This window comes from Abramis brama (assembly GCF_963993115.1).
Source record: "Abramis brama genome assembly, chromosome: 14".
Lineage (NCBI taxonomy): Eukaryota > Metazoa > Chordata > Actinopteri > Cypriniformes > Leuciscidae > Abramis > Abramis brama.
In genome coordinates this window covers 9,939,260-9,951,837 of record NC_139976.1, presented here as the reverse complement: position 1 = coordinate 9,951,837, position 12,578 = coordinate 9,939,260, and the positions used below count along the sequence as shown (strand labels likewise).

The 12,578-nt window shown below is 36.1% G+C and overlaps 1 protein-coding gene across 1 annotated transcript; it reads left to right on the top strand.

The window, feature by feature from the left end:
• The first annotated feature begins 1,198 nt into the window (after positions 1-1,198).
• Positions 1,199-11,801, top strand: mfsd13a (major facilitator superfamily domain containing 13A). The gene is made up of 9 exons (XM_084135410.1): positions 1,199-1,319; positions 4,281-4,523; positions 4,636-4,715; positions 4,803-5,252; positions 6,291-6,411; positions 6,510-6,606; positions 6,749-6,920; positions 9,702-9,895; positions 10,405-11,801. The coding sequence occupies exons 2-9, from the start codon at positions 4,359-4,361 to the stop codon at positions 10,638-10,640; spliced, it is 1,515 nt and encodes a 504-aa protein (XP_083991536.1). The 5' UTR covers positions 1,199-1,319; positions 4,281-4,358; the 3' UTR covers positions 10,641-11,801.
• The last annotated feature ends 777 nt before the right edge of the window (positions 11,802-12,578 follow it).

Genomic DNA, 12,578 nt, shown 5'->3' with positions numbered 1-12,578 from the left:
AATTTAGATTTATTACAGTTTTTTGAGAATGCAGTGGATTTGTGCATTTATGGGGGATGGAGGGTTAAATGTGCGACCGTTGTGACACGGATGGAGTCGATTCATTTGTATTGGTTGCCACCTAGAGGTTAGTATTAAAAATGCAACATGTAGGGGACACTGGGGCTAGTTGTCACATATAAAGTGAGAAAGCTGTATTTCATTAACTATAAAAGGTTACGAATCAAAATTCAATTTACACAAATGCTTTTCCCCCCTTTTTTTCTATAAGTGGTTTCTGAATGTTGGTTTCAAATCCCTCTTAAATTAGAACAGTTTTTTTTGTGAATTCTGTCTGCCAAAATAAAATTCCAAAATCATATTTGTGCTCGGTCTACATCTGTTAGATAAACAAATAAACACAATAGATACGTTTTTAAACAAAAAGTTGATATTTTTAAACAAAAAGTCGTATCTACTTAATTAATTCCAATTGCTGTTGTCCAAAACAATGTTTTTGTAAATATTATTTCCAGTATTACCATTTCAGAAAAGTTTAAAGTTTAAACTGTTTAAAATTTGCTATGTAGTGCATTTGAAATACTGTGGTATAATACGTTTTAAATATTTATTTAAATTGTGGAAGATATTTTTTTTTCATGATATCTTAATTTTTCTTTTCAAATAATTGTTAGAAGGTTCCCATAAAAACAAATAGTGTTATAATAGAATTGACTATGTTAAGATGTTCAATAGCTTTTTTTTAGCCGAGCATATGTAGCTTAGCTTCTTACTATAAGCATTGTTCTAGCCTACAATACAGATTAAAGGACTATAGTGAATTCTTATTGTTTGAATGGATATTATGAGAATGCTAATTCATCATTATAATGGATATTATGAGAATGGTCATTCATCAATATATAATCTAAATTGAATTTGGTTTGTTTGAAATAGACCTCGCTCCGTGAGACATCAGCTTTAGTTGCCACTTGATCACGTGTCCATACAAGAAGAAAACGTGCCAGTATCAGCCTTTTAGAGCTTTGGAAATTTGCATTCATGCATTTCCTCCATAATTATGTTACAAACTTTACTGCTATTCAGAATCATGTGAAATTTACCAAATGAGTGCGTGCCTGTCTGTTTGTGTGTACGTAGGCTACGTGTACAGATGGCAGCTGGAGTGATCGGGAGGAGGAGGAGGAGGGATTGGCGTGACGTCACGGGCTTCCTCGTCCAACACATGACATGTTTCGATACAACTGTGAACTCTAGAAACGTTTATAGCGTCTGTTTTGATCATCAGGTGACTGCAGCTTTGACATTAACTCCACATGGTAAGTGCCCAACAGCCTTACGATCTAAAATCATATGATCGACTGATATTATTGTGTTCTCTCTCTGATGATAACTGGACTGGTTAAGTGTCTGTCTGGCTGATACACGTCGCATTGCTTGATATGAAAGCGGATAGCCTGCTAGCGACCTTAACTCAGATCAGGATTAGTAGTTTAAAGGGTTATTTTAGGTTTAAAGTTTGACGTCTCTGATCAAACTCATAGTTTGACGAGGTAGGCTATGTGTGATTTTCCTTCAGCTCATAAAATTCAAACTATCTTATCTTAACTCAGCGTTGTGAATTACAATGAGTGAAGTCGCTAATGTGAGCGGCTAGCCCAGATCTAACGTTACTAGTGAAACACTGTGTCAGTGCGCCCATGAGAATGTAAGAATATATCAGTCAAGACGAAAACATTCGGTTATGGAATGTGTTCTAAACAATTATTCAGAAATATTAAATCTTATATCAAAGCATAATCGTCGGGTTAAAGCAGTCATTGTCATAACATTCCACCATTTTCATTTTCCCTTTTGACGTTTCCGTGTTTCGGTGTTTTGAATTTGTCACTAATATTGGATATTTTTAGTATTTACTTACAGGTGTCGGGAACCTGATAGTGTGATCATGGTCTCTTTTAAAATAGCTAATTAATTAAGTTTCGTAATAGGGGAAGATGGAGTACATGTTTATAAATGACAATTAGTTGCATTCATATGATTATGGAACACATAGGCTACTAATTATTATTTTATTTTTTTAAATGGTGATTAAAGACAAACTTAAAATAGATATTTTTAAAACAAATTAAGGACGCAACAATGACTAAATTCAGATGGCCCCATTCTACTCAATAATAGGTTAACAAAAAGTTATATTTATAAATATTAAGTACTTATATTTCCATATATTACAACTTTTTTTGTCAACCTATAATTGATTAAAAAAAAAAAAAATGTTTTAATATATTGAAATATTAAGTACTTATGAATTTATATAAATTGATAAGTACTTAATATTTCCATATGTTAACTTTTTTGTCAACCTATAATTGAGTAGAATGGTGCCATCTGAATTTAGTCATTGTTACGTCCTTAATTTGTTTTAAAATTTATATTTTAAGTTTGTCTTTAATCATCTTTAAATTAACTATAACTAACTATACTTTAATAAATATATTCTGCCTCCATTCTAAATTAATTATTGTGCCCATGAATTAATAAATATACATCACTTTTTGGGTTTTGTAAGATGTCTTATTCCACCCTAATGGCCATTTTAAATTGGCTACGGAAATGAACATCTTTGTGCTGACTGAATACAAGAAAGAGAGTTCTGTGAAAAGTAGCCTAGCTATTTGACTGTTGGTTTTATGTGCGTCAAAGCATTTGTGTTAAAAGAGTGTGAACTGAATGTTACGGCCTGTAAATAAGAATAGTTCCCACGCATCCTGTTGTTCTGGAGAACAGACACAGGTGGGCAACCTGTCACTGTAACACAGCACTGCCAAAATGTTGGTGTTTTGCTCCATGGCACTTGATCTCGTGTTGGATCAAAGATCGCTGAATCGAATCTGTTGGTAAGCAGCCACCTGTCCTTCAGAGATGAGATGAGAATCACTGTGTGCAATTCGATCCAGTGAGGTGCGTTTTGTTTCACTGCTTAGAAATCATATGTTTAGGTTAGTTTAACCGCCCAGAACTGTAATCCATTGTTCTCTCAAAGAGCTGGGGGGCAAGGTTATTTTTAATGTTGCTTTAACTATAAGAACAGGGGCTTTCAAAGAATTCAAGGACTTGTGTGAGCTTGCACAGTATGTGAACATCAGGTGCGCTGCCTACCAGAACGAAGCCAGAAAGCAATTTCATTTGCCTTTTGATATGCCATGTGTCCCAAAGTAAGGTTAGTGATATTTGCAAAAGGTTGTCACGGATGTCTGGCTTTAAAGCAATGAGGGATTCTCTGTGCGTAAGGAAATTCACATGACTTCTCCGCTCCATTGGAAACTGTTCAATATTTGATAGCAAACACAGGCCTCAGTCTACACTAATGGTGCTCAGGTTACATCTCTCATTCACCCCTGAGAAATCTCTGGACTAAATAACAGTGTTTGTTATCATCAGCTTTGAAGCTGGGATGAGATCATCCAGCTCATTAAAATCTAAGGTTCATGTGCAATTAGACTTCACACTGGGATTTATCATAATTTTTCCTGTTAGAAATCGTTTTTACAGGCACAATATGGAGGTGTGACCGGAAAGTACTGAATAACCGCTCACATGACACTCTGTGAAGAAGTCCAGGCTGTTTTTGTTATTATGGATATGGAAAATTGGTTGCTTTCATCGCTAATTCCCCATAACACTCTCCATGGAAACATAACGGAAGCCCTTTTTTAAGAGATCTTTTCACTGTGCTATTTTCCCATTCTTTTTTGATTTGAGAATGAACTTGTATTGAAAAAATAATAATTATAATTTCATACAAAAATAACCACAATTTCTGTGACTAACTTTGTAAAAGCTGTGATTCATCTTTGGTCCTGTTGTTCTCCCAGCTTTGGCTTCATTTGAATGATTCAGCACTTTGCTTGATATGAATCTGGAAAAACAGGCTAACACAAAACCTTCTTCTGAGCTAAAATATTAACAACGTCCCCCACGTTGTTAATATTTTAGCTCAGAAGAAGGTTTTGTGTTAGCCTGTTTTTCCAGATTCATATCAAGCAAAGTGCTGAATCATTCAAATGAAGCCAAAGCCACTTGATTATGTGGTACAGATGCTCAGTTTTCTCATTGGCTTGGCCATTGTCCAATTATGCTCTCTGAATCTAATTCAAATAATGGTTATTTCCAAACTAAAAACAGCCGACAGACATTACCCAGCCTCATATTTCACTGAATAATAGACGGCATGGTTTTGAACTGGTTGGTTTGTGTTGGTGTCTGTCTGTTTGCAGGAGCGGATGGAGCGATGACCCCACCCTGCTCGGCCTGTGGGACGTGTAGAGTGCTGTGTGGGAGAGAAGAAGCAAAGGATGGGAAGGAGGGTATGGGGCCTCTGCCAGGGCGTCTCAACAGCTATGCTCTACGGCTCCCTGGCTCTGTTCGTCTCCATTCTCCACAACGTCTTCTTACTGTATTACGTGGAGACCTTTGTGTCTGTTTACAAGATCGACAAGTTATCGTTTTGGGTGGGAGAGGTAGGTTTATTTTATATAGTATCTGTCAATTTCAATTGTCAATTATTTATTAACTGAATATGAGACCATTTATGGTTTTGTTTTGTTCATTTTGTTGTTTCTTTTTCCATAGACTGTGTTTCTGATATGGAATAGCCTAAACGACCCTCTCTTTGGCTGGCTGAGTGACCGCTCATTCCTGAGCTCTCCACAGTAAGATTATTCACTGGATCTGGAAATCCACAGTTCGATAGGACGAGTACATGTCTAATGAATCTCTCTCTGTGTTTGATTGCTCAGGTCTGGGTCCCAGATCACATCCCCTGACGTGGTTTTGAAGCGTCTGCAGGCACTCTCTCGTAGCGGGCCTCTCTTTGCCCTCTCGTTCCTGGCCTTCTGGGTGTCCTGGACCTGGCCTGGACTGCAGTTCCTCATCTGCCTGTGCCTTTACGATGGCTTCCTCACGGTGGTCGACCTCAACCACAACGCCCTCCTGGCTGATCTGGCCGTATCTGCACATGACCGCACGCGCCTCAACTTCCACAGTTCCTTGTTCAGTGCGATGGGCTCGCTGTCCGTTTTCCTCTCTTACTCCTTCTGGAACAAGGAAGACTTTTACTCCTTCAGGCTCTTCTGTGTGACTCTAGCCGCTCTCTCAATGCTAGGCTTTTACATTGTTTCACGTCTCCTGCAGCACCGGTTTCAGAACGAAGTCCTTCTACACAAGAACGAGAGCCAAGCACTTGCTGAGTAAGAGTTATTGTTTTTCAGAGCAAATATTACTTGTCGTTTAGCAGTTACTTTTCATCTGAGGCAATTTACACCACACTAATTGCAGAGCCAGTCCCCGTGGAGCAACCTGGGGTTAATTGCCTCGCTCAAGGAAGAGATGTTGATAGCGATTGACAAGAACATGCAGTGCACTCTTTAAAATGATTATTTTTGGCATCATTTACTCAACCACAAATTTGTTCAACCTATATTATTTTCTTTGATGAAACATAAAAGGAGTTATTTAACAGAATATCAAAACTTAGAGTTGCTGGACTACAAATTTCAGCCCTGTGAAATGCTAACATTGTAACAAAGTTTATAGACAATTAGCTTAGCGGTAGACTATTTATGGTTGCAGGTAGAGAGAGTTTCTAGGTGCAGTAAGCGATTTCTGGTATTTGAAATCACTAAAACAAACACGCCCCAACCCAAAAGGATCGCACCCCTATTTTGATGCATCCGCCCCTACGTTCACGTACACGCTATGCATGCAACACACACAGGCAACGACTATGGCGGAATCTGCTGATGTGCCTGGGCGCCTGAGGGTATGTCATCAATAAGTGAAAGCAATTTGTGTTACTATGATAATTCAGTTCTGGAAAGCTCTTCAGTGCTGGAAAGCTTCTCTGATATTAAATGTGGGTCTTACCTGATTGTAACCCTTCTTTTTAAAGTTACATTCCTCTGGCCTTTTCCTCTTTTGTATTTTCTCTGCCATCTCTCTCTTTCTATAGTTGTTCTGCTAATGTCTGTCTCCCGCATCATGAGTATATACACCTCTTGCTGCTGATTGGCTACACGTGTGTTTTGGTGCTTGGTCCGATCCACATTTCAACAGCGTTTTTCAAAAATCGCTTACTGCAACTTTAACATAGATGCTCATTGCTCATCCAATCAGAATTTGTCATCTTTTTATTATATGTATTTTTTTATTGTAAGAATTTCTCTTTAACTTTTTTTTTCTTTTGTTTCCTCCCGTTGGATTGCCCATCCTCCTTGACGTTCTTATAGACTGAGTGTCGGTCAAGCTCCTTTTACCTCACCTGGGAAGCCAGTCACTCTTGGAGAATATCTAAAGCAGCTGTCATGTCACAAGAACTTTATGTGGTTTGTCTCTATGAACCTTGTACAGGTAAATGTAAAAACTTAAAAGTTAAAGTGGTATTGTCTAAAATCATCCAATTAGAGAACTGATTTTTATATATATATATATTCCTCTACCATCCGCAGGTATTCCACTGCCATTTCAACAACAATTTCTTCCCTCTGTTTTTGGAGCACCTCCTGTCAGACCGTATCTCTGCCTCCACCGGTTCCTTCCTGCTGGGTAAGAGAGAAAGAAATCATTCACGTGGCCACAGCACATCAACAATGCTGGCTATGTATACCTGCTTGTGGGAACCTATTGTGAGGTTATGATTTCCGTTTGTATTTGTATTTTACTAATTCTCTATTTTCCTGTGACACAGGCTTTTCTTACATTGCACCTCATCTGAACAATCTCTACTTCTTGACGCTGTGCCAAAGACTGGGTGTCTACCAGGTTGTCCGCTGGCTCTTCCTCTTAAAGCTGGGCCTCAGTATAGCCATGCTTCTAGCCGGGGCGGACCAGGTGTACCTGCTCTGCATCTTTATTGCTAGGTGAGAAATGAGCTTCTTACAAGCCCTTCCATTTTCAGAAGTTCAGAGTTTATATTTTAAATGTATTTATTAGGATTAACCCCATGAGATGCACCATCTCATTTTCGAGGGGGTCCCAACATACAGCGTAACACATTCACTACATAACAAAAACAAAATACAAATGAACAATACATCAACAAAAAACAGAACACAAACATTAATTGAAAAATAACACCACAAAGTTTAAATGATAACAAATATACAACAAAGTATACTCATCACTGAATCTAATTGTAAATGAACATAAAATATAAACCACAAATATATAAAGAAATATAAACAGTGACACCTTCAATAATAGCATGTACAGTCCAACACAAAATGAGATGATAAAGTTTGTTTAAACATCCTAAATGATGTAATAGATCGAATATCCGCAGGTAAATTATCCCTGTCTATTGGGGCTTTAAACATAAAAGCTGTTTTACCAAAAAAAATTTTTTTACCCGAGGAACAAAAAAAAAAAGTTTGGACAGTGTGTCTAACTTGATAATTTAAAGAGAAAGGTACAAAATATTGTTGTAAATTACTAGGATATTTAAAATAAATACATTTGAAAATAAATTCCAATGAATATGTTGTCTTAAATGCAGAGATGGCCACTGAAGTTCATCATACATTGTACAGTGATGTCATGAGTAAAAAAAGATAATGCCAAAACAAATCTGTGAAGTCTATTATATACTGTATTAAGTGGAATAAGATCTAATTTTGATGCAGTTTGATAAACAACATCACAATAATCAATGATTGGACATATAAGTTGAGAAACAAGTTTCTTATGAACACTGTATGAAAAACTATTTTGAGATCGATGTAAAATACGAATTCGAAAATAGATTTTATGTAAAATATGATTAATATGTAATTTAAAGGAAAGTTCAGAATCAAGCCATATACCAAGGTATTTAAAAATATCAACTTTATGCAAAGGAGTACCGTCTTTACATGATATTACACAAGAACAAATTTTGGATTTAAGTTTCTGTCTATAACCAAACATCATAATACAAGACTATTATTAAGCACTCGTTAATCCAAAAGCCAATCTTGTAAAGTATTAAAATCATACTGAAGAGATGGTTGAATTTGTGAAATATCAGAATTATATACAGTGCTATGCATAAGTTTAGACACCCATGCTAAAGTTTACTAAAAAGAGGAATAAAAAATTTAACTTAATGCCTTAATTAAAAAAAATTGGAAAAATCCAACCTTTAAGGACACCAATTTTCTTTGTGAATGAATAATGTATTGCAAATAAATAAATGTTCTTCCTTAAAATACAGGGTGCATAAGTTTGGACACCCCTATGTTAAATTCCCAATAGAGGCAGGCAGATTTTTATTTTTAAAGGCCAGTTACTACATGGATCCAGGATACTATGCATCCTGATAAAGTTCCCTTGGCCTTTGGAATTAAAATAGCCCCGCATCATCACATAGCCTTCACCATACCTAGAGATTGGCATGGAGTACTTTCCATAAGATCATCTCTCAATGCAAATCAAACCAGCTATTAGGCTAACTGAAATAAAACCATGCCAATCTCTAGGTATGGTGAAGGCTATGTGATGATGTGGGGCTATTTTAATTCCAAAGGCCAAGGGAACTTTATCAGGATGCATAGTATCCTGGATCCATGTAGTAACTGGCCTTTAAAAATAAAAATCTGCCTGTCTCTATGGGAATTTAACATAGGGGTGTCCAAACTTATGCACCCTGTATTTTAAGGAAGAACATTTATTTATTTACGATACATTATTCATTCACAAAGAAAATTGGTGTCCTTAAAGGTTGGATTTTTCCTACTTTTTTTAATTAAGGCATTAAGTTCAATTTCCAAAAGATTATTTTTTATTCCTCTTTTTAGTCAACTTTAGCATGGGTGTCTAAACTTATGCATAGCACTGTACATCTATAACGGTGTCATCAGCATAAAGTTGAACATTTCAGTTTTTTAAAATTAAAGGTAAATTATTGACATGAATGGAAAAAAGAAGTGGTCCCAATATTGAGCCTTGGGGTACACCTCTTGGTTGAACCAGAAAATCAGATTTATTCCCATTTAATACTACACATTGTTTTCTATTATGCAGGTATGAATTAAACCACATAACTAAATTTTCAGAAAGACCAAAAACATGGAGTTTGTCTAAAAGTAAATATCGATCAACTAAATCAAAAGCTTTAGATAAATCAAGAGAAATTGCACCTGTGAGTCACCATCATCTGCAGTTGAGAACTCATCATTAGTAATCTTAAGTAAAGCAGTAGTGGTAGAATGATTGGTCCTGAAACCAGATTGAAATGGTGATAAAATATTATTAATGCATAAATAATTTGAAAGTTGTTTATAGATTTTTTCCAAAACTTTAGATATAGAACATGATGAAGATCAAGTACATCACCTCCCTTGTGAAGTGGAGTAATACATGCAGACTTAAGTTTGGTCTCCTTTTAGGGAACACATTGCAAATTAAGTATTAGCTATTTAGAGTATTTAATTAAAATCTGTTAATTGTGATAATGTGCATTTCTCTTTTTTGTCTTTTTTTGTGCTATTCTTTATCTTTGACAAAAAACAAACATTTTCTACATTTATTAAGTTGACAAGATTAACACCGATTAATTAATAAAAAGATGCACATTAGCCTCTGAGAACAGATTCAAATAATCTTTCATCAGCATTGTCTATCTATTTTTATTATTTTACTGTGTTGTTTGAATCTCTCCGTAGTAATCGCGTCTTCACCGAGGGCACTTGTAAACTTCTGAACCTGGTGATCACAGACCTAGTGGATGAGGACTTTGTGTTGAACCACCGGCAACAAGCAGCTTCTGCCCTGCTCTTTGGCATGGTTGCCTTGGTAACCAAGCCTGGTCAGACCTTTGCCCCTCTCATTGGTACCTGGCTGCTGTGTCTCTACACAGGTGTGTGTGCTGTGAATAAACCCTGCATTGCAAGCAATAATCACATAATTCACATTTAATCATTTAGCAGATGCGACAACAAAGAATCTCTCTCATGCATTGCACTTGTTTGACCCAGTACATTTTAAATTAGATGGCAAAATATTAAACCAAGTGGCTCACCCAGGCTGCATTTATTTGATCAAACAATAACATTATTGAGATTCACTCCAGTCTTCAGTGTTAGATGATCCTTTAGAAATAATTCTGATATCATTTCTTATTATTATCAATGTTGAAATCAGTTGTGCTGCTTAATATTTTTGTGGAAACCATGATAATAATTTTTCACGAATAAAAAAAATTGTTTTATTTGAAATCTTTTGTAACATTGTAAATGTCTTTACTGATTTGATATTTTGATCAGTTTAATGCATCCTGAATATAAAATGCATTTCTAAGATTAAAAAACTCAAACTTTTAATGGAAATGTATCTTCAATTGTCATCATTTCCCCTATCTTTTTCCAGGATATGACATCTTCGAGAGGAACTCAGTGGCAGAAGCACCGATTGCGGCTCCTTCTTTCCCTGTGCCACTGCGTCAGGGTTGCTTTTACCTGCTGGTGTTTGTGCCCATTTCCTGTGCCCTTCTGCAGCTGCTGGCGTGGTCTCGCTTCACTCTGCATGGGCGAAGGCTACAAAACATCAAGTCCCTGAGGGAAGGTGCCCAACACAGCCACCTCATTGATGTCAAGGCTATCTAATACTCCTATAGGGAGGGGAAGAGGAAGGAGAGATGAGTCATGGACATTCCCCAAGCCCAGGCATTCTGCCAACAGGCCCTGAATGGAGAATGGTGACGCCAAATACTGCAAAAGACACTTGAGAGAGAATGTAGGTCCCATCTTATTGAAACTTGCCTTAATTTGCTATGTTTGCTAACGATTGGGTATTTATATTGAGTATGTGACCAAATATGAAAGGACAGTTTGAACAATCTAGTGGTTATTGGGACCATATTGAACAGTACTGCCACCCAAACCATCTGTTCTGAAGTTTCAGTGTATAGTTATATGGGTTGATAATCAAGCCAAATCTAATCACATCTCCCTTGACTGTATGTTTTAACTATATGTAAAGAAAAAAAACCCCACTGTGTTCTGAGAAAGGGCATGTTTACACTAAGTGTTCAGCGGCATTCCAGGGATACATGATATGGAATTGCATGGATATTTGTGGTGTTTTTAATACTTTCAGGACTTTGAAACAAAAATACATTGTCTTTGTAATTCGGCCAGCTGTTAAAGTTTTTTTTGTGGCTAGTAACATCTGTTTTATATGACTTTTTGAAATTCATTCAATTACTCACTGCTATCGATGATTATCATTACTGAAAATGTATGTATATTATAGTTCACATGAACGTAAATTTGTTGAACTAGCATGTATAACTAACTTATTTTTGTACCAAATGTCCAAATTCACTTTATTTTTGTGTTTTACAAGTTGTCAATTTGACTGATGAGAAGCAATTAATTCCTTGGCCAATTTGACGTTAAAATTTTAAAGTTACCGAAATAGTTTTGTATAAGGGTTTTCCAAATTAAATTTTTTATTGACAAATTTATATTCTTAACTTTTAGTAAAGATACAATTTTTGTGAAATTGCATTTCATTATTTCAACTGTATGATTTTTGCAAAACAAAACAAATTAAGCAAGAAGACACGTCTTACTATTTTAGTCCTTAGATGGTTACATTTTCTGTTTATCAACTACTGGTTGGTGCACAGCGGGCACATCTGATATTTTTGTCGTATTTTATGGTTATTTATTTTAGGAAACGTGAGTTATTAGGATATATGAGTTTTAGTGCTTTTGCTCACTGTTCAAATCATTTTGCTTGCAAATAAATGTTTTATAACATTAATGTCTTTATGTGATGTTCTTCCTGATTCAGCATTGACCAATTTAAACTCTAAAATATAATAATTTGTACAGGCCTAAAACCAAACCTTTTTAAAGATTCCGTTCATACATTGTTACCCTGATTTAGCCATTTAACACATTTTACATACATTATAAATTATAATAGCAAAACCAATGTGCATACACCTGGAGTATACTATATAAATGTTGAATGATCTACCAAAATGAGGCACCACATGACTACGTAGGTGCAGGTTTCAAATTACTTTTGTATAATTGGTTCCCACGAGGACACATACAGAAAAGAAGCCTCTAGAGATTTCAGCTTTCTGTCCCTTTGTCTAGAAGACTGTGTGAGATATAGTTAATTGCAAATTGTGATTATGTTGCTCACATGTACAGTAGAGCAAGTGCTCGTCGTCCTCCCCTCAAAAACACTTAGACTCAGAGATTCTGAATGTGACTCTTTTTCCTGTACTTTGTGTACGTCACCTGTCGGATGTTTGAGTAGTTTCCTATGTGGGAAGGACTGGATTAAGTCAGCGAATTTAACAACTTCGTGTCATTACAGCTCGAGTAAGAAATCCCCGTTATCCCCCCCTTTCACATAATTCCCTGAACTGATCATGTTTTTGGTTATGACGACGCTCCTCTTAAAAGGGCAACCCAGTCAATGAAAGCTATTCAATCAATGGAATGGAAATGTAAAGCTGGGTATGGGTTGAAAATATCGATATTTTCTGTGATAATTAAGGTCTCTCAAGAATAAAACAA